This window comes from Vidua macroura, chromosome 2, assembly GCF_024509145.1.
Source record: "Vidua macroura isolate BioBank_ID:100142 chromosome 2, ASM2450914v1, whole genome shotgun sequence".
Taxonomy (NCBI): Eukaryota; Metazoa; Chordata; class Aves; order Passeriformes; family Viduidae; genus Vidua; species Vidua macroura.
In genome coordinates this window covers 49,426,280-49,449,348 of record NC_071572.1, presented here as the reverse complement: position 1 = coordinate 49,449,348, position 23,069 = coordinate 49,426,280, and the positions used below count along the sequence as shown (strand labels likewise).

General features: G+C 40.8%; 1 protein-coding gene across 3 annotated transcripts; it reads right to left on the bottom strand.

Annotated features, from left to right (window-relative positions):
- Positions 1 to 2,746: 2,746 nt before the first annotated feature.
- On the bottom strand, positions 2,747 to 21,520 carry FBXL3 (F-box and leucine rich repeat protein 3). 3 transcript variants are annotated; one of them, XM_053972072.1, is made up of 5 exons: positions 19,979 to 21,520; positions 15,443 to 15,806; positions 13,249 to 13,371; positions 10,018 to 10,189; positions 2,747 to 5,176 (listed from the first exon to the last, which is right to left on the bottom strand). In XM_053972072.1, exons 2-5 carry the CDS (start codon positions 15,803 to 15,805, stop codon positions 4,533 to 4,535), a joined length of 1,302 nt encoding a protein of 433 aa, XP_053828047.1. In that variant the 5' UTR covers position 15,806; positions 19,979 to 21,520; the 3' UTR covers positions 2,747 to 4,532. The 3 variants fall into 3 exon arrangements, with proteins under 3 accessions (XP_053828047.1, XP_053828049.1, XP_053828048.1); XM_053972074.1 differs by lacking the exon at positions 19,979 to 21,520 and adding an exon at positions 17,304 to 17,425; XM_053972073.1 differs by lacking the exons at positions 13,249 to 13,371; positions 19,979 to 21,520 and adding an exon at positions 17,304 to 17,343.
- Positions 21,521 to 23,069: the final 1,549 nt, after the last annotated feature.

The window sequence follows — 23,069 nt, the reverse complement described above, 5'->3', positions numbered from 1 at the left end:
ACTGAGGTGCCTGCACATTGAAAAACCACAGCTGCAGCAATGTAATCATCTCCAAGTGTTCACTGCTTGCTTGGATGTTTTTTGTTTTTTTTTTTAACTAGCTGTGGGATGAAAAGTGCTCCTGCAGAGGTTATTGCTGTTTTGTGGCCAAGCAGGAACACAGGAATGCAATTCCGCAGTTTCATTTGGCTTGAGCCAAGCTAATACCCTGCTGTAGAGACGAGAGTACACAGTGCTTGGATTCAAATAATAAGAGTGGCAGAAAATTACCCTTGTATTCAGAAAGTCACTAAAATTAATTAGTTGAATTGCATTATCATGTAACGGGATGAGCATGAGAGATAATGGGAGAAGAATGAGAGGATGAGCACACCTCTCTTCAAGCTGCTACTTCCATTGTTTCATGAAACTTCATCTTTTACCACAGACTGAAAGACATAAGTCTTTTTAGCCAAAGTCACAGGCCCTTGTGACTGAGCTCAGCTTTGGATTAAGATACTGTCATGGTTTCACCCCAGCCAGCAATCAAGCACCACACAGTACCACCAGGAAGGTAATCAGGAGGCTCTAGGGAAGTCAAAGGGGCTACAGCAAGCCGATCTGCAGAAGTTAAATTCTCATTGACGCATGATTTTTTGTTTTTGAAACCCTCAATGTTGTTAAACCCACATTTGTCTTCCCAGGAAAAAGCCTCAACACAAAAACCACTGTTTAAAGCTCTGAAGGGGAAATAGGTTCACAGAACCAGGCTCATAGATCACATTGCCAATGATGTGGTGATTCCTCCATGCAGCCACGTGTGTCTGTTTCACACTTTGAACACTATCCTCACTTTAAAGGTACCAATTGTCAATGTAGGAGTTGCCCTTTACATAACATACATGAGTTCCTTCTGAGGCCAGTATTTATGAGAGAGCTCTCACTTTCTTTACTTCTCTCAACTGGGTGGGGTTGTATGTTAATTGTTCAGACTGAACGCACAGTGGGAATAAGCTCCACCAGTACAAACTGCAGTCCTGAAAGAGATGCTGTTGTTGCAGTTAAACTGGAATCACTGCACCAGAATGAACTGAAGTTGTTGAGTGCAGTGCTCTCTTGTAGGTAGAATCCACAATCCTTGAGTTAGGCCTACAGAGTTAGATCCAAAAAAACCAGAGAGGTGATAAAAGGCTAATTCTGCAAAGTTTAGAGAAGCCCAGAATAGATCCATATAAATTACACTAAAACTTAAAGAGGAAGCAGTAGATGTCACAAACAGCTTCTGTGCACCTGATGATCTGCTTGTGACTGAAAACCACCTGTTTACCTCAAACACTTAAGGATGGCCTCCTCCTGAAAGTCACACAGGGAGTAGAAGTAGGTAGGATCTCACCTCATTTCACTCACAGCCTGGTGGTATTAGCACCTGCCCACCAGTAGGAACCAGGGGACCGTCCAAACTGCCAGGCTCAAGGATAAGCCTGACATTGTATCACTCTGAGTCTTTTTTGAATACAGGACTTGTTCATCACTTCAGACTGTGCTTGGTTCTGCTCCCTGCTCTTATGCACATTGCACTTGAGGGTAGAAACATACAATCATTCTGTACTACAATGATTTCCAAGTCTGCACACTGGTCTTGTGCAAAACTGCTGCATTGCCACACCTTGTGGGCTGCTTGGGGTTGTAAGCAACACTTCATTCCAGGAGGGTTCTCCAGCAAAGCAGATCTTAGCTCATCATCCATCAAGGTCAAATGGAGTGTGCTGCTCCTGTTTCTCAAAGCACTGTATGATGAAAGTCACCAGTACAATGCTCTCTGCCTTCCCCCTCACAAATCCAACCCCAGATGTTCTGGATTAGGAGAGCTGCTGCCTTCAATATCTTAACCTTTAACCACTTGGATTCAGAGGTAAGATTAGTCACTGCACACATTAACTCCTACCCAAAGCTGGACAACCAAGCCAACACTTGAGTTTTGTTTTCTGAAAATAAGGAATAAATGTGAACTCGGGGAAAATGATACCTGTATGACACTCATGTTCAAGTATCTAGTGAACTTTGTGAGTCTGTGGTGGTCTCGTGCCATGATTTTTATGTATTTACATCTGGAAGGCAAAAGAAGACATACAGAATTTGCTCAAAAAGCACTGTAGGCTTGCTTGTCACGTTTATATTATAGTTGGATTATTTGAATGATGGTTGCAGTAATTGATTCAATGTATAAAAACTGCTGGAAGAACTGCTCTCCCATGGAAGAGACAACTGCTTTTAAGCAGTTTTCTTGTGCTGAACATCTTAATAACCAGTATAATGTGGTGTTGCATTTAGGAAGGACTTTTTGAAGTTGGTGCAACAACAGCCTTCTCGAAGCTGGCCAGTTACCTTGCTGGGGAACCAGTTCTGCTACAGCCAACCCTGCCATCTTCAGCTCCTAATACATTCCTCACACCGGGGTCTGACAGAGGCCTCTCTCTGAGCAGCAGAACGCTGGGTTTTCAAGGTGTGACTTCCAGGAGTGGGATCTGGTACTGAGGTTGTTCCTTGCCTTTCAGTTATTCCCACTACCAACATGTTGGTGACTTACCTTGCAGCATCAGGACACCTGCAGTCAAGGTCCAGAGAGGTTTTGGCTCCATTACTAATGGTATTATTTCACATTAATTTAGTGAAAACTAAATCCTATTCACCAGACTACAAGTGTTACTCCATCTTTCTCATATAGTCAGTTCTGAGAGTCGGGTTATAAAAGACGCAGAGCTTTTTTACTTTTACAGACTAAATATATTGACACCTTTTGTACAAATAAAAGCAAATTATAGTATTACATTAATTTAACAAATTCTAATACAAAAACCGCATATTTCATAAAATGCAATTTTAAAATCAAAGCTCTACAGAAACATACAACTCCTCTATAAAGATGTCCAGTCTGCTGAGCATTGTTTGCTCAAAAAATAGTTATGAACTTAAATACACTCATAAGTGTATTACACTAAATTATACATTCGGATAAACATGACTGAAATCAGAGATGAAGGAAATCTACTCATTACCAGAAGGAGCTGTACAGCGCCAGTGAGAAGCAGCCACCAGCTAAGCTCAACCCAGCCTGTGGGGGCAGCTCTGCCTTGCTGAGGGCTGACCACATCTCTCAAACATGCAGCTGTCTGGGCAACACTTCAGTGTTACCATCAGCAACCTCAAAGAGAAAATAACTGTTGGCAGTAAGAAATGAAGTCACAAACCACATCCAGATCACAGCCAGTGTCTTGCCTACACCACTTACAAACTAGAAACTTTCTTTAATAAAACTGATTTATCAAATGTTCAAAACAAATTCTTGCCTATTGTTCTACTTCACCAAGTCTACTCCTTTTGAATTGTTAAATATTATGAAATGACTGAACTAGCTGAATTAAAGGTATACAAAAATTATCATCTATCAAACATCCACTTTATACATAAACATTTCTGAAACAGATTTACAGTATACAGTTAGTTTATACAGCTTAAGCAACTGTTCCAATGTCATTTCTGTCAAACTGAAAGCAGCCAAAAGGTCTAAGGTTTTGTGAAAAGGTTCTTGGTCAACATTCAAATTTTACCTTTCTCACCTCACACTGCTCACATCTATGTCATCAGAGTAACATTGCTGGGTTCATTTCACAAACCATACATTATTCCATCTCACCATATGTTGCCAAACCGGTTAATGTGCAAGAAAAGCTCATTAAATCCAGTGTGGTTTTAAATACAATGTATCTACATTTTTCCCCAGAATGCTTTCGCTTCCTGAGCTAGACAAAAAAATACCTTAAAACAGGTTTAGATGCAGATCTGAGACCCCATAAGCAAACTACATTAAAATGCATAGAGTGTGGAAAAAACCCCACACCGCTTTTGGTAGCTCACACTACTGGTTGTTAGCGCTCTAAATACATTTTAGATGGATCTAATAATCTGTTGAATAAGGTGGTAAACTTTCTACTATAGTTGTCTAAACTTATTATTGTGTATTGCTCTTGCCTTTATGACTTAACTGAATGTGTGTATTTCACAGGCTCCTAAACACTTCTTATAATCATCTTGTCATCGAGGTGACTGGATTTAGAAATGCTACAGTCTGCAACAAAAGCATGCAATTTTGGTAGGGTTTTGCTTGGCTTTTTAAGATCAAATATGATTGTATCCAATACTACTAATCTAAATCAAAGAAAAACAGCATATCAAAACTGGTATTTTGCAAGTGCATTTCAATATATTAAATAATTTTTATTTCCAAAAATATCTGAGGTCACCTTTAATGACAAAGAATAAATCTAAAACAAAATCCTGAATTTTGTTTGGATGAAAACAGGTTTTGGAGCTGTGAACTCTTTTGGTTCTCAAGTTCCAAAACAATTTTTTAAAGAAAAATTAATTTTCTAATCAAACCGTTAATTAATTTGCAGCAAAATCTATATTATTAAATAAGCTTATACAGGAAATTGCAATATGGTAAGCTTGGGTTTAAGGTGCTACTCCATTTGCCCTGGAGTCTTTTAAGGACTTTACCAAGTGGGCATCATGTCTGGGAACCAAACTCTACCAAGATGCTTTGAAACCTCCCAATGGATCTGCTCTAAACTGTATTTCTGATCAGGAATCAAAACTTCCTCCATAATAGAGAGCTGAGAGAGGCGACCGCCACACATCTTCACAAACTCCACAAAGGCACTGCAAGAGACTTCACATTCTCCGAGGCCCACGGCCGACAGGTACTTGCACCGCTCCGCAATGCAGATCAGCTCCTCGTCCAGCGGCCGCAATCCGTTGGCACACACCACCAGTTCAACCAACCGTGGGCACGTCATCCCAACGCGGCCGAGCACATCCTTGCTGACTGACCTTCCGAAGTAAAGGTGAGTGACGGGTATCTCGTAACGAAAGAACGGGTCAAACTCCTCCTCATACAAGAAAAAGTACATGACTAAATTTACTTTAGGAGAATGCTTGATGAAAGCGTCCCAGCTGCTCTTCTGAATCGTGTGGAACTGAGTCTGTCCAGGATTTTCACTAACCACATCAATGCGCAAGTGTTCTAACCTGACGTGTTTCTCTGAAGACAGAGCGAGCAGGAGCTCATCACTCAGCAGGTGGTAGTTCAGCGCCAGCTCACGCAAGCCATGGCACTGGTCAGCCACACAAAGGATACCTGTGAGAAGACAACACAATGCAAGGGGTTACACAGATAAAGGCACTGATGACTGAACACAAAACAGGAGGGAATTTGTTTATGTGTGTCAGGAGGGTGCTATGGGCACCTATTTCAAACGTCCAACCAAGACCTTAAATCAAAACCAAATCAAACTTGGACAACCGGAACGTTAGTCTTTTTCACAAGCAGGATCTTGTGACTTCTTTGTACCTACATGTGAGACAGACACACACTCTATTTTGCTGGGAATCATAAAGAAGTGAACAAACACATAAACAGAAGTGACAAATATATAAATCGGATATTCTGACTGTTCTGCCCTGTTGTAAGACCACATACACTCAACCTCATTTTTGTAAAAGGTCCTCACTCATGATAAAAGTATTTCCTTAACCAGCTGTAGAAGAACTGCTGAGCGCTCTGTAGCTGACAAAGGAACAGAAAGAAATTTGTCATCTGAAGAAAGCAAATGTAAAGCAAAAGTAACATGAATGTTAGATTTTAATTCAATAGAGAGGCTGCTGCTGTCAGTATTTGTTTTTTCTAGGAAAGTATAAATGCTTAAATTTGGAAAAGCTACAGCAAAAAAAGAGGCAAAATAGTAGAAATATGGAGCAGTAATTTCTAAAACAGCAGTTTTCAGATTCTCTTTAATGATTCAATATAATCAGCAGCTCACAGAAGACAAAAATATTAAAAAGAGAATCCGGGTCAGCCTAAGGTTTCCACTCACACTATTTGTAGATACAAGCGATGGTATTATACTGGTAGCAGTACTGAAAAAAAATAAAAAGCACAAAGAACAGCATTCAGTCCTCTGCATTTCATGTGACCCAGAAAACTGCTTGAAATGTAGGATACGGCCTTTCCATTAAGAGAAGGGATGAGAACATAGCATTTAACATGGAACTGAAAAACCTGAGCTCAATACACTGTAGTTCTGAAGCAACAGGAAGAAATTCAGAAAACAGCAGTTATTTTAAAGAGCAGCTATTAAATTTAAGAGAAGTCTATACTGAGCATAGAAACACTTTCTTAAAAAAAAAAGTCACTGCAAAAACATTGCATGAATCGGAAGGGTCACTATGATCACTCTCTAAGGAAACTCAGACATGCTGCTTCAGAATACCAAGGTCTGTTGAAATACAAAGTATTTTAGGCAGTTTCAAGATCCATATACATCTTCTCATCTCGACAAAGCTTGTTGTCCTGGCTGCAATCCTTCCACAAATCTTTGTTAACTTTAGGGGTACATTATGGACCAGTACAATGCAAAAAGGGAAGAGCTGGGGTTCATCTTACTGTGATTTTTATGGGTCTGGAACTGGATATGCATGGTCTGCCAATGCCATTATGCATCCTACATACAGAGTTGGCAATGACTGCAGTGCAGACAGCTACTAGAGGGCCTGCCTGGAGCCCATGTACTTCACAGAACACCCCTAGGCACTGCCTACACCTTTGTGTCACTGAGAGGTAAACGGCTCTGCTCTCTCATCTTACTGCATGGAGTTGCATCAAAAAAAAAATCCCTGACCCATGATGTCCCTGATGAAGGCACATCTGATACCTGCTTTGCTTCCCAACTCCCACTCCAAGAGAAGCAGCCCTCCTACCCCATGCCACAACACAAATATCACTTTTACAGGAACATTTTCCATTCCCTCTGTTCCAACAGTTAGTATTTCAGAGTGAGAACAACAAACAGAAGTAACTTCAGAAAAGCTCACAAAATTAGAAATACATCACTGCCTCTGTTTCTCCAGCCCAAACTCAAACGTGCCTCTTTATCTTTGTACAGTAACTTAGAGCAATTCACTGTTTGATATCAATCTTTTTTCTTTATCCCTGCAGTAGTGGAGTCTCTCTTGCTCTACTTTCATTACTCTTTTCTGTCCTTCACTAAAAATTTCTTGAGAACTGACCTAGTAATGAACATTCCCCTCTCCTCCAATCTGAAGACATCTTAACTGCATCTGTAAGTAATTAGTTTTGTAACTCACAGTCCTTTTGGTTCAATAAAGTTTTTCCACATTTATAGAAGCCTGCTAATAATATCCCCATTACAAAAACAAAAATCCAGGTCACATTTTCCTTCAAGAGTCTCCTTTTTGCAGCCTGCCTGCTCTTGAAGCCAGCTATCCACATACCAGCTTCTTTCTTTGTTTCACTTGATGGGTTGTCCCTCCCTGGACACCAGGTGCCCACCAAAGCTGTGCAGTCACTCCCTTCCCCAGCTGGGCAGGGGACAGAGAATACAATTAAAAACTCAAGAGTGAAGATAAGGGTGACAAAGAGAGATCACTCACCAATTACCATCATGGGCAAAACAGACTCAACCTGGGGAAATTAATATATTATCAATTGAATCAGAGTAGGTTAATGAGGAATAAAATTGAATCTTAACACACCTTCCTCTCACTCCTTTGTTCTTCTTCCCAGGCTTAACTTCCTCATGATTTTCTTTACCTTCTTCCCTCCCAGCACACAAGGGGACAGGGAATGGGGGCTGCTGTAGTCAGTTCTTCAGACATTGTCTCTGCCATGCCTTCCTCCTCAGGGGGAGACCACCCCCACACTCTTTCCTGGCTCTAGCATGGAATCTCTCACATGGGAGCAGTCCCCCATGAACTTTCCAGTGGGAGTCCTTCTCAGACTGCAGTTCTTCACAAACTGCTCCAGCATGAAGTCTCTTCCATGGCATGCAGTCCTTCAGGAACAGACTCCAATGTTCCACACAGGGTCAATTCCTGCCATCAAACCTGCTCCAGCATGGGGCTCCTCTCTCAACATGTGCTTCCAAGAGACTCTTCCAGCATGGGCTTCCCACAGGGTCACAGCCTCCTTCAGGCATCCCCCTGTTCCAACATGAGGCCCTCCATGGGCTGCAGGGGCACAGCTGCCTCACCATGGCTGCACCATGGGCTGCAGGGGAATCTCAGTTCCGGCACCTGGATCAGCTCCTGCTCCTCCTTCTTCACTGACCTTTGTGTCTGCAGAGCTGCTTCTCCCATGTATTCTCACTCCTATCTCCAGCTGCAATTGCTCTCCTGCAGTACCTTTTCCCCGTTTTTAAACAGGTTATCCCAAAGGCCCTACCAGTCACTGATGTGCTTGGCCTTGGCTCTGGTGGACATGGGGAAGCTTCTGGCAGTTTTCACAGAAACCACTCCTGCAGCCCCCTCACTGCCCCACAGAACAGTCATGCAAACCCAGTGCCTCCACTTTTTTCTCCATCTCAAAGCACACCCATATCTGAATTAAGCAGTTAAACTCTCCTACTGTTTGCTCAGCACTCCCTGGTTTGGTTACTAGTGCATCTTACCCCAATCTATTCATCCTCCATGAAGGACAATAACAGTTGTGCTCCTTAAACAGGCATGACCATTTCTTACCCATCGTTCCTTCAACTTACAACCATGCAAGATACATCAATCAGAACACACTCATGTCTCCTTCCAAATTATCAAGTGTATGATGTTCCAATGAAGCCTTCTAGCAAGGATTATATCCACAAACCAGCACAGTCTGCTAGATCTGACAGGTTACTCTTCAATCCAAGCCCAAGGAAACAACTCTCTCTGCCTAGCTACAAATTACTGCTGAAGCCTTTTCCTCTTGACAGACATGTTACAGCTCTTGCACTTCTCAGACACAAGGATTCTCAAAAAACAATTTTAAGCTGCAAAAGCCAGTCCCTCAAGCCAATTTAAACAACCCCCATCTACAACTAGAAAGCTTTGGAGGAGGCAATATTACAGTTAATTCTGTGAACACTTTGCTGGACCAGGCTGCTGCAAAACATCAGTCTCGCATTTTCAGGACTTCTTTATACAAAACCAAACATGAGGCTTTGTCTGAGAGCTACACTTGCAAAAGGTATTAAGTTTGTTTTGTTTGTTATCACCACAATAACACGCCCTCTGCAATAGTACTGCTTTCCCCTTTCCCCTTGTAGGAATCCTGCTGGTGAATTTGACAGATAATAAATCTAGCATTTGCAGCTGCAATGTATTCGCATGGAGAAAGTTATGGTGTTATGGTTCTATAGTTTCTACTCATCCTCAGAAGAGGAATCATACTAAGTTGCCAGCATTTCATTACAATTCCTCTTCCCTTTCTCAGTGAAAAACTGTAAGTGTTAAGCTGATGGTCTGTGAATAAATCCTAAACTTGCTGTGTGTTGCCTAAGTCTACCACAAATGTTAATTCTGTGACTTCAACAATCTTGAGTGATTTCATTCTGGTATGAGCTGGCTTCATTCTTCTTACAGACACATTTAAGAGTGTTTGAGAAGTACACTTGGTGACTGTAGAAGTTTTGCACAGCTCAGTCTCATCTCCGCTTTTTGATGCTGCCTGCAGTTTTTCTCCGGCAATGACTTTCTTTCAGAATGACTAAATCAGCATCTTCCTAATCCAAGGCATGTCAACAGTCAAAACCCACACATAACGAAGTATGGAAAAGAAACTCATATCCCAAAAAAGCTTAATTATATTGGAATATTTGTCATTGCACAAATAGAGCACAATCAATTTGATACAGTCTCATTAAGTTCCACATGAGGTTCACTATTTGCCCACAACAGACATGCGCTATTTTATCATTAGCCCAGTAGTCGCTGGGAAGTGGTAGGATAGATGGATCGACCACCAGCTGAAAGTACTTTATTCAGGGACAGTTGCCAGTAATAGCATATTCATCACCCCTCTTACCCCACCCCTATGTTTTCAGAGGTGTACTGGTTTCAGACAGAGTTTAATGCATGCATTAAAAAATCCCAACCAACCAACCAAAAAATCACAAACAGGCTAACCTCAAAACCACAGTAGCTTACCAGCTGGAGAAACATGAGGACAGCTGCTCATTTTCAACAGTTTGAGCGTGTCGCTGTTGTTAGCCACCAGAACCTTGAGAGATGGATCATCTACAGGTGTGTCATCAATCTTAAGTGAAGAGAGGGATTTGGAGTTCACAAACACCACTGTCAGTGCAGAAATAAAGTGAGACTGAAAAAAAAAGGAAGTTTAAATGAAAGAGTAGGATGTCTTTCAGTAAAAATTCCAATGGTTTCACACTGTGCACAGCAGTCCTAGCTTTTACTTCTTGACAGCATTTGTTGATAAAGCATTATTTTGATATTGCATAATTTAAAAATAATACTAAAACTGACATTTTTTACATTTTTGAGTAGAGGACGTGTAATAAATTTTTCTATCCATTTATGAATTGGGCAAATCAGGCCACGTAACATTAGATGTTAATCAAGAACCTGATCCTGGACAATCCACTGCACAAATTTAAATCTACAGAAAGACCACAAGCAAAGGAAAGTCCAGAAGCCCTAATTTTGAGGATTTTTTTTAATGTCCTTTGAACAGATGAGGCAAGTCACACTCTAAAAGAAGCATCTTCTAGAAGAGGAATTCCCACATGGCAAGTTGTGCTGCATTGCTGAGATGCAAAAACAGTCAGGAGTGTTTGTATCCAAAGCCAAATTACTGTACTGCCTGCCTACCACCCACACAGGAGTATTTAGGGTTTGGACAGATTTCTTAGAAAGTTAACTGGAGTGGTCCAAACAGAGCCAAGAAACAGGAAATCAATTAATTACTGAATAAGCAGCACAGATAAAGTAGGACAAGTGCTCAGCATTTTTGCATAACCACTGAAACTTATCATTAAAGACAGATCCCTGGGAACCTGAACTTGAGAAACACAGACTAAGGAGCAGATACAGCAGTGATTGTAAAAACCACTGGTGGTATGATGTGAATAGTTAGTTCATCTTCTTAATGATTTCTTACAAGATTGACCAAATACAAGACTTTAAAAAAGTATTTTCTCCATACGCTACCTTAAGTATCTTTTTAAAAAACTGACCTGCTACTTGAATTTCAAGCATATTTCACTCTGAGCCACAGGCATATATTCTGAACACAGTTATATGGGAGAAGGCCTGGCAACAATATTTGTTCATTCTTAGGTGATATATTTGTGATTTTTGATAAAACTGCCACACAATTAGATTTAGAGTAGACTTACTGCTTTCACATTTACACAAACTTTCTAAGTCAGTTCATGCAAATGGAAACAGGAAGTTCAACTCGGAATCTTTACGCACTTTGGCTTTAGGGACCACTCCAACTATCCTGACAGTATGCTTCTTATATGTGTGATGTACAGAAGAAAAGATGGTTTAATATTATTTCAACTCTGTATTATGAGAATGTTAGTACTGTCTTTTTTTTCTCTGCATTTAGAAAAAGAAGGCTGTTAAATAGAAAGGCAAAGGAAGTTTACCACAGTTATTAAAAAGGTAAGTTGAACCTTCTAGTATGAAGACCTAACAGGAAACAGGCAATATCCCAACATGTAGAAGACCAATACTGGTCTTTTCAGTATTGCCACATCTGTAGTCTGTAGTATGATTCTTTAAAAGATTTTACTCACCTAGAATGTACTTAGTGACAAGACAGGCAACACAACTCTAAATATAAGTTAGAGATATTTCCCACATGTCAAGTCACTTGATAACAAGAGAGCACTGATGAAGATAATGCCAAGTAGTTCAGACTTCTTACACAGTCTGATAAAAATAAAAACCACCATCACACAAAAAAAAAATCCAAAACCACAGCAAAGTATTAACCATTTTCCAAATTAATTAATCTTTTTCTGCTTTTCATCTAATGGAACTGTCACTAACAGTTCCCACAAGAATTCAGTCATGGCCAAATTCAATTCTTCAGTTTCACTAGTTGTCCCTTATGCAAGTGACAAAACTATTGAAGACGTAAGCACTGAAAGGCAAATTATCCTTAGATCTAATTTGTGCTTATTTTGAATCTATTTTTTTAAAGGATAAATGTGAATTCTCCTTATTGAGAATAAAAAAAGGAAGCCTGTGCTTTATAAGCCTTAAAGCTGAATAAGAACATAGCATGAACAATTACAAGTAATTACTCGACAAGCTGGACATGACCCTAATGTATCCCTCCAGTGAAAACAAAGAGATCTAAAGCAGCATTCAGATCAATAAAGAAGAGTAACAAAGTGCTGAAAGGACAAAGTATTTTTAACACACTGTGGATTGTTTTCACTACATTCAGGTTTTCTTATCATCACACCTCGAAGAACATCAGAAAAGGAAAAAAAAATCAGTGCAAAACTAGTTAAATATCTGAAAAGCCTCTTTGAAAATTATGGTGGATTAAAAATACATATTCAAGAGAGCTACATGATATGGCAGTGACCACTTCAAGGATAATAATTGATAACCCTTCTGTAGCTAACCTTACCTGCAGCCTACTTCATTTCCTGAGGCTGTCTCTAGTTCTTCCTTGTCCTTACTGCCATCACCAGCCATGACACCACTGACATCTAGCTAATAATCTGTTTGTATCTGGCCCTTCACAACCACTCCCCTGCTCCTTAGGGAGCAGGACACTTCCACCTCACTAGCAGGAATGCTTCTCTAGAAGCACATGTAAGAGATTTGTCATCCAGATTAAATGCTTTCTAACAAGATCTGATTTTTGGTAAACATGCAAGGTAAATATCTGAAATCTGAAAATTTGAGAAATAAAGTGCACTTCACCAAGTATGCTAATGCTTGACTGCCTGATGTGAAGCCCTGCAAATCATGATCCTGCTTCTTTCTGAAGAGATTGTGTAAGCCCTATGACAAGTCCACATGGATACAACTCCACTACTCATTTGATTTTAACTGTCTCCTAAACAAATCCCACAACACAATTACACAGACCTGAACTGTCTAGTCTCTTAACTTGCACCACGCTGCTCAGCACTACATTGAGGTCAACAGACAGGACAACTTGAAAGAACAAGGTCAGGCCTACGCTCTCATATGATTCAGAGACTGAATGGAACTTCATATATCCATCACTGTACGTATCAGCTCCTCCCTTTATTAAAGGCCAGACCACTAATAAACTTTTCTTTTTCCAAGATTCATATTCCTACAATAGAACTTCTCATAAAGTTACAGAAGTACTGTATGAAACACTGCAATATTTTGCAATAGAAAATATACATAATAAAATACCTTTGGTAAATCCATGAAGCTTGGCCGGGCAGTTGAAATTAGCCCAAGTGTTTTCAGAGAGCAATTCACAAGCTGTGATAAAATATCACAAGCTGCTTCTGCAGATTCCTTGCTACTGTCCACCTTAAAACAAAACGAATTTTGTGTTCAGAATGCACTGCAAATACACTCTTCAACCTTTTTTTTCACTTTACCTTCTGAAATGTGATGTTAAAAAAAAAAACCTCATTGTGAATCCATCAATGTTATTCTTTATTCCCCCAAAATGTATGAATCAAAAATCCAAGACTATTTGCTATAAATTTACTACTCTTCTAAACACTTTGGTAAAATATAGCATGGTGAGGGGTTAGCTAAACAGTTTGTTCCAAGATACTCATTACACATCAAAAAACAAGGAAGTGGAAGGTCCAGAGCCTATTCCGCTTCCTCTTTACATTCCTCCTTACCAAAATGCAAGAATCCTATAAATCCTTTACTATGTGCAAAAGCCACTTCTTTTTACAGTGGCTCAGTTCATAAAATTGAGCTGCTGTAGAATTAAGTGCATTATCATATGAACATGAGTGACTGGCCCTTCACCATTAAAACCACAACAGATTATATGGATACTCTAAAAAAACCAAGCAAACCAACACAAATCCCAAAACCTTCATTAGTCAGCTTGCTGCCCAACCAAATCACTTAGTGTGTCTCCAGGGGACTTCCCCTGACATTCAGGTGTGCTTTCTGAATAACCCCTTATGTACAGCAGCCATGACAGCTTTGGAAATCTACAGAACAGTATAAAGCTTGATCACAGGATCAAATTTAACTCCACTGTAAGCCATGCTACCTTGGCAGCAACAGATTAAGTCCAATGAATGTTCATTTTCTCCTCAAATGCAAGCTGAAAAACCATGATTTTCAACAGACTCATCTTTCTTTGCCTACAGAAAACACCCCTCTTGTTTTCAGCCTTTACAGAGGACCAGTGAGTGTTACACCCACTTCCTTGTGTATTCTGCAGCACAAGGACAACTGAAGTGACACATGAAAGAAATGATAGATCACCCTACAAGCAAAGGGCACCCAAAATTCTTTGGGTGTAAAGCAACATAGACAGGAGATAAGACACTGGGAGGTCACTCCACTACAGCCCTAGGTTTTCTTTATTTGGACGCTGATAAAAGCTCTGCAAACCACGTAGTAACAGTTTGTATCTAGTATTGCAAGCAAGTAGTAGCAATACATGTGATCAGGCAGAGGTGACTCAGCTCCTCACATGCCGATGATCCCAGCATTAGAACTGCCTGAACTCAGAAACAATTACGCTGAACTTGCTGCAGAACACATTTCCTTTCCAAATTTCTCACATAGCTGATGCATATGCAGCCATGAGATTCACAGCATTCTTCCAAGACACACTGATATGTAAGCCCACATTAAAGGTTTTCATGTGCTGAAAATAATTCCACAAAGTGAACAGAACCAATTCTCATCAAATGGTAATTCTCAGCCAGGCACAATCAGTACATGCACCTATGTAAATCGCATGTACTTTTTCAGTCCCCTGAAAAGCAGTTGCACTGAGTACACAATCCCATACAATTTAATATTAAAATTGCTAGTTGATGACTAGTAGTACTGAAGTTACTCTCTGTGCATTAGATGTTTTCTAATCGTGAGTATTAGAGCCAACTACCTACACGATGTGAAATGGGGAAATACTCAACTTAGGCATCCTGATTGAACTTAATTCTGAGGCACTAACCCACACATGCAGCTGCATCAGAACCATTTCTGTCCACTTCATGAAGCAGAATGTTAAGCAGCTAAACTGCTACGAAAAAACTCAAAAAACCAAAAAAGCCAAAACCAACCAAAAAACTCACAAAAACCCCCAAAAGACAAACCAACAAAGAACCCACAAAAACAAACAAAAAACCCCAAACAAACCACACCACCAGCCAAAAAAAATCCCATCTAAGAGAAATAAGATAATGAAAAGGTATGTTCAATACTGTTATTTCAAGTTTTGGTCCTGAAAATATACCCAAACAAATTAATTGGGAGGTAACCTCCATGTCCATTTAGAGAATCCATTGCTGCCCTATATTAAGCCTAGAAACAAGGCTGTCAGCTACCACACTGACAGCTGCTCTATTCCTTACAGAATAGAAGTTACTTTTAAAAAGCCTATAAAATACACTACCTTGAAGCTAACATACTGCAGGTGATTGGAATGCCTCTTTATTATTTGCTTGATTAGTTCAGGGTGTGTAGTCCTCAGGTTTGACGTGGCTGGTTGATTCAATTCAAACTCAAAGCACCTCCAGAGATCAGGCATATGAAACACCTGGTTCCAGCTCCTGCAGACCTGGGATGCATGAGCACGATCCAGAAGTGGCAAGTACTGGAACACCTGCAGGATAATGTCTTGGAGCAGGTTTGCCCAGTCAGGACTCTGCACAACTGTAGTTTTCTTCTCTACAATCTTATGTCTCTTGGATTCCTTCTCAGCTGTGCCTTCAGATGAACTGCTGTTGGCCTCATTAGTTTTCCTTCCTCGTTTCATTCTATAGAAGTAATAAAATAAAAAAAAATTATTTATTTTGTAAATGTAAAAGAGCTGAGAACAATATTAATAGAAAACTGTGGAGTTGAAAAAGGGTATTTTATGCAACAACACCTTGGGAGGGTTTTTTTTCCCTGCCATATATAAAGGAAAAAAATCCAAGTAACAAACCAAAATGGCAGTCCAGAAATGACAATATTGTCTAAACTGATATCTCTAATATTACTTCTTTAATCATTAACAGTGCCAGCCCATTTATAACGGTCACTCTCCTTTCAGTGTTTCATTTGTGTGTTTGAGAACACTTTGAACCTAATCTGTTTTACTGTGTTGTTGATCATTACTCTACTGTTCTACTAATGGAAGGATAATCTTCTAAACAATTTTTTGAACACTGACATAAATATTCCTGCCCCAGTCCTATTTATTAGGAACAACACTTGAAACTGTGGAGATAAAAATCAGGCAAGGAAGTAAATAATTACTGTATGCATGCTTGCAAGTACTGCATATAGCAGATGTTGTATCAGACCAAATTTTTTTTTTCTCAGAGAGAAAGAATATTTTCTTTTTTAAATTCATTTATTTAAAATACATTACTTTAATAGGCATCTGTTTTAAATCAGTATCCTTGAAAATATAGTTCATCAAGTCCATTGGTGTGCTTTCATTTTTCCAACTAACTAGTAAACAGGCATTAACAGAAGATTTCCAGTAACAGTCTGGAAGTTTCAACCCACAAAAAAAAAATTAGAGAAGGGCCAGAAAAATTTCTTCAAAATTGTATTAAATTCAGCAAGCCTGAAGCAAAAGGTTGTAGCATATGCTTTTTCCATAATTACGTCACTTAAACAATTTCTACCTTACATTACGTTATTGGAGAGGAAAGATCCCTTACCGCTACATGTATCTGAAATACATCCAGGGCTCACTGAGTTTTAATCCAAACATGTTCTTTTGTACATGCCATCTTACAATTGAACTTGGCATCTGATAATCTATTTTTAAAAGCCTCACTGTGATGCACATCATGTCCTAAAGGGCTCTGCTACCTGCTACCTCATACTCAACTACAATGTGCTCAATTCCAGTCTCTAAAGAGCTGAGAGAATCCGAGGGCAGGGTGAGCCTGACACATAAAGCACCCCAGCCTCTCTGATTTCTAGAAGATAAACAAGGACTTCACACACAGCAAAATCATCCTGGTTTAACATTCAAGTATAATTACATGTCTAGGATTGTCACATACCCAGATCCCTCTTGGGATTTGAAAAGTTATGTTTCCCTGCTATGTACTGCAACTAAGTCTGGAAGTACTTACTAAAACAAAATGCCAGCTAAAAAATATACTGTTCATAATCCAATGCATCACAGATTATTTTCTCAAAGCCAGCACCTCCCTACCTATCTTTAAAAGGCTCTAATCCTAGCTACTCACATGACAGAAGCAAGCTATCACTTAAGGTCTAAAGCCACTCATAAGATGATGCAGACAAACCTGAACATACAGTCACGAAAGACCAATGAAGAAAATTTGTCTCGACTTAGTTCAACTCCTATTTTCACTCCCAGCACACTTGGAGGCAAGCAGAGGATGAAAACAGTACTGGGCAAAAATCTCTACTTGCTTCCTGAGAACTGTTTTCCGTGATTCAGCTCCCATCTATGGGACTATGCAGAACACAATTCCTGCGCTGGAACAAGCTTTCTGCCAGAGACAAGAGTTCTGTTGCTGAGCCACTTCATCAGCGAAGAAAAGCAAGAAAACAGAACAGTGACTCAGAACCATCTGCAACTAACAAAAATACAAAGGAATTGGATTTTGCAACCATGAAAATGGAATTCAACTTAAAATTAATCAAGACTTAATTGGCAAATCCACTGCAAGCCTGTTGTGTTTCTGTTAGAGATAATAACTCAGCATAGTATAAGAACAATATTTATAATAAGCTAGTCTGAAATGCAACATTGGTTTAAGCTTCAGGCTAAACAGATACTGCAAACAACTAGGTTATAACCAGCATTCACCACAGGCAAGCTATTAAATTGCAAATTCAGGCTTGCCTGTTTGATGTCCACATCTTTCCAAAGCCATCTGTAAAAAGCTACACAAGATACTGTTAGACTGAGCTCTCCAAGTCCTCCTTTACAGAGATCCTGTCTCATCTTTTGCTAGTAGGGCAGTAAATCTGCATAAATGTTCCAGCTAGGCAGGCTACTTTTATCACTGCATTAATGTAGTGTTTGGGGTATTTTTTTCCCCTCTTATTTGTCTCCCTTTCAGAGAAGACCAGGAGGGAGCTGCCACTGATAAAACTGTATTCATTTTTCTTCTGGAAAAAAGGCCTCTGGGATGTGCTGACAGGAGTGGACCAGATCATCGACAGCTCTCAATGTATACCTCTGAGCTAACTGAAGTTAATATGTGCTGGTTACAGACCAAAACCTACTCATGGAAGCTGTGGGATACTGTCCCACATTTTTGTTAACAGCCGACTTAAAAAATAAAAAGACAACACAGCCATCACTTAGAGGTATACTGATGATGTTTTCTTCTTCCAATAAAATAAGAAGTTACATGTTCTAAATGCCATGACTTAAAGCAAGAGATGGGGAAAAAACACGCCTTTACAGACAACGTTTTTGTTCCTGACATCTTGTAATTAAACATGTCAAGATTAAGATTTCTGAAACCTTCCAAAAGTATTTCTTAGGCAAACTTTTTCCAAACAGGAAAAAAGTGCCTAAGCTCAAGACTGAAAAATATTATTTTAAGAACTGTGTGACTATTTTGTCATCTAATTTTTAACCAATTTGTTAATCTAATTTTCATTTCAGAACTTAAAGTATCAGAATAGTTTTTTTTAAAATGTAACTGCTTCCAACCTCTTCACATGCCAACAATAAAACAAATAAGAAATTTAAAGAATGCATGTTTGCCTGCAGAAGTTTACAGAGCTATCTGAAAATGTATTTACTTTTAAAAAGATACTTAAGAGAGTAAACCTTTCTGGATATTTAACATAGGAATAGGCAATGCAATTAGAAGTTCAATTCACTTTGCTTTATGTATTCAGTAATTTAAAGATCTGACCACTTGAAACCCAAGGCCAACTTTTCAACAAGGAAGACGTGGATGCAAAATTCCATACTAGCAAATTACTGTACGAGTAAAACCTACTTTTCAAGGAGTGATTGCTTATCAGTTCTTAGAAACGCATGAACCATCAATCTCTCTTTTAACTCTCTCTGGCACACCAAGGACACACACGCATCGTTTTTCAAACTGCTGCTATAACCAACTTTGCTTTAGAAGCTAAGATCTTGCCAGAGAAAGGAAAATAAACCCCAAAAACCAAAGCAACAAAAACACCCAACTCTACTAGGGCAAAGAGATGGGTGAAAGTCGGGTGCCTGCCTGACTCCTAAGATTTTGCCAAGTAAATTTCTCCACCTATTATAAGGACTTGTTTCTGAACTCCGCACCTGGGCGCAACCCACGCTATCTTGTTTGCAGTAGTCACGTCCGACCCTAATCACACAGCTCAGTCATCGAGCAGGAGGAGGAGGAGCAAAGCACGTGCTTAACATTGTTTTTATTGCCGAGTAAGGTGCAGCCAGAACACAATGTCAGTTTAAAAAAAAAAAAAAAAAAAAAAAAAAAAAACCCACAAAAAAGCCCACAACCAAAACCAAACAAAACAAACTGTGCAGAGCTGTTTGCAGCCGACTGATAACGCTTTCCCAAAAGCCTGCCCAACCGAGCTCGCTGTGCCTCACCCCCGCTGTTCTAGGAACACCAGGAATGCGCTGAAGGGGAGCACGGGTTGAAAGAGGGGGCGACCTGGACAAGAACCCAACCCCTCCCTGCCGCAAATAACCTGGTCCGCTGGACACAGCGAGGGTTTCACCATTTACTACCGCTATCACGGGAAAGCTGCGAGGCAGCGACCCCCAAACACGGTGGACCACGGAGGATTTAAGGATCGCTCGCTACTCCCGGAGAAGGCTCCCCTCAGGGTCGGCTCCTTCAGGCCCAGCCCCGGCCCGGGGCTCCCACAGCCCGGCAGGCCCCGAGCTCCGCCGCGCCCGCTGCTCGGAGCCCGCTCCTGGGGCCTGGGACCCCGCGGCTGGTGCCGCTGCGCCGCCGCCCGCCCCTTCCCGCCCCATCACCTGGCGGCTCCCTGCTGCGCTTCGCATTAACCGGGGCTCGGGCCGCGCTGGCGCCTCCGCTCCGGCCACATCAGCTCTCTCCGCCAAAGCCGACCCCAGCGCCGCCTCTGCTGCCCGACCGTCCGGTCTGTCCCGTCCTGCCCGCGTCGCTGCTCCACTCCTTCCCTGCCTCGCTCTCTGTTTACTTCCAGCGGCGGAAGCGACGCGAAACAGCCAAAATGGCGGCGGGCGGGGAGGCGGCGGCCCCACCTCCCCTCAGCGCACCCGCCCGCGGCGCCTCGGAGCCAGGGACGGCGCCAGCTCCTCCTCCCGCCCGTCTGCGCTGCGGCTCGGGGTTGGGTGCGTCTTGCCTCGGGCAGGAAGGGACCAGTGAAGTCTAGAGACCTGCCGGGGCTAATCCCAGAATCAGTTGGGTTGGAAAAGTCCTCCGAGATCATCGAGTCCGGCCTATAATCGAACGCCTCCATGTCAGCTACGCCATGGCACTCAGTGCCTCCTCAGTGCCGCGTCCAGTCTGTTCTTAAATGTCTCCACGGACAGTGACTCCGCCACTTCCCTGGGCGGCCCATTCCACTGCTTAGTCACCCTTTCTATTAAGAAATTTCTCCTAATGTCCAGCTTGAACCTTCCCTGGCGCATTTTATGACTATGTCATCTTTTCCTGTCACTGGTTACCTGGGTGAAGATGCCGACCCCGACCTCACTACACGCTCCTTTCAGGAGATGTAGAAAGTGACAAGGTTCCCCCGACCCTCCCTTTTCTTCAGGCTAAACACCACCAGCTCCTTCGGCTGCTCCTCACAGGACTTGTGTTCCAAGCACTTCACCAGTGCCGTTGCCCTTCTCTGAACACACTCCAGCCCCTCAATTTCTTTATTGTAGTGGGGGGCCCAGAACTGGACACAGCACTCGAGGTGTGGCCTCACCAGTGCCGAGTACAGGGGGACAATCACTGCCCTGGTCCTGCTGGCCACACCAGTGCTGACAGTGTGTTGTCGTTGGCCTTCTTGGCCCCCTGGGCACGCTGAATATTACCAGCAATGGAGCTGGATCTTCAGCACCAGTACAGCTGGTTATGTTCTGTGATCTGAACGCCCCGTGTGAGGCTGGCCTTAGGAATAGATGTAAGAGGGAAAGCAAACCACCAATGTGTCCTAGGACTGGCAGGCACTGGGAATGATGTGCTTAGGATTTTGCCAGGCAGAGAGGACAAAGTGATGTGTGACATTCCCATGGGCTGCAAATACCTTGACATCATGTGTCCTTTGTGCATGTGGTATACTCCAATACAACTCATTTTTCAGCCCTGTATGTGTCCAAACTCTTTACAGTTGTTGAGATTCACAAAACTTAATTATTCATTTATTGCAAGCTATAGTAAATAAGTTACTGCTCAAATTGTTGTAATCCCAATTCCTGTCATTTAATTTCTTGGAAACAGCGCTTGTGATCCTGTGCTTGTCCCACTCTTGAAATTGCTTTGAAAATTCTTCAGTGGTCATTCAAATGTCACCATCCCTGAGATCTTTAAGACATACTTTATAGAAATACATTTCCTTGCATACTTTAAGTCTGTTAATTTTTTTTTTAATCTAGTTCCTTGAGATTCTTGTGGGGAAAAAAAAAAGACTTGTCCAGAAACAGAATTGTTTTTCAGTGAGAAACGTAAATTTTTAATTTGAGTTTCTGTGAGAAAATAATATCTTTTTCTCCATTTCAGAATGTCTCGAGCTGTTTACTAAAGCTGAGCCATTACAGTTCTGTATTTATGAATCTACATCCAGTCTTGAGCTTTTCAGGAAATGAAACAAAATCCTGGAAATATGAGGTGAGTTACCACCTTACCTTGAGCAGATTAATGAGTATCTTAGACAAATAGCAAATATGTGATTGTATAATTTGCTCAGTTATATGAGACAGCTGTATAAACCTTGGTAGGTAATGAGATGCGTTTATGAATGAAGCCAATACTGTCAAGAAACCTGCAATAACTGTTTTGCCATCCCCATCTGGATATGTTCTGTGTCTTCCATTCCCACTGCTTAGGAATTCCTTTTTCAGCCCTTGTGTTCCAGTTCAGAGTTGGTTTCTAATGGTGGGAAGATAACAGCAGTTTCTAGTAAAGACAAGTCTTATTTGCAAGTACGTAACTTGCAAACTGCTGGAGATGTGGGAGACAAAGACTGACTGCAAAGGTTGGAACTAGACGTGGGCCCAGTCTGTGGGGAGAAGGATCTATTTTTTATCAACAAATACAGAGCAAGCAGCTGCTGCTTCTCCTGGTCATCTCTCATGAAAAATGCCATTCACTTGTGTTAAAATTTTAGAAGTTTAATAGTAATAAAATAGTAATAAAAATAATAATAAGATTTTGGACAATCAAAGTTAGGACAATAAAAGACAATAAAAAGCAAAGAATTATGGATGTCCAGGTGCTTTGCTCTGCCCCAAAGCACATCTTGCTAACAAAGGATTACCCCTTAAAAGCAATAGCCTGTTGCATATTCATATATCTCATACGTGACTCAAACCTTCTTTTCAAAGTAGGGTGCTTCTGTTAAATTTTAGCTTCCCTCCCCCCCATCTTGTAAACCGACCTTCTTGGTTCCTCAAAGTCTGAGCATTCCCGATAAGGAGGCAATAATTCTTTTTTTGAAATCTTAGTGTCTTGTTGCTGTTGTCTCTATCCAAATAGGATAATGCAAAGAATTTCTTGATTATCTTGTCCATTTCTTGCACTAGTTACAAAAAGTTTCTTTTGTATCTAAAGATACAAAAAATATCTAAAGTGTCACATAGTTTCTATTTTAATATTATGCTATAGCCTAAAAACTATATTTACCACATCACTTCAAAGAGATTAATACAGCACTACTTAAAAGACATTAATACAGCATAAATTTCTAACATAACACATATAGTATTCATTTTAATGTTTGTAAAAAGCCAATCATATAATATGAATCTGTAACACCTCTCTTAGTGTTTTAAGGCAACATTACATGCATTATGATGTGATGTAACTGAGCCATGTCATGTGAAGTCAGTAAAAATATTTTTTCATCAAGATTTATGCTCTGATCAAGTTCTG

Bases quoted from the DNA above. Each gene is read 5' to 3' on its own strand.
- FBXL3 (XM_053972074.1), bottom strand. The intron at 13,372-15,442 runs GTAGTGTATTTT...TTTTGTTTTAAG, and splicing joins TGCAGTATGTTAGCTTCAAG to GTGGACAGTAGCAAGGAATC. The intron at 5,177-10,017 runs GTAAGCTACTGT...GTCTTCTCACAG, and splicing joins TCCTCATGTTTCTCCAGCTG to GTATCCTTTGTGTGGCTGAC.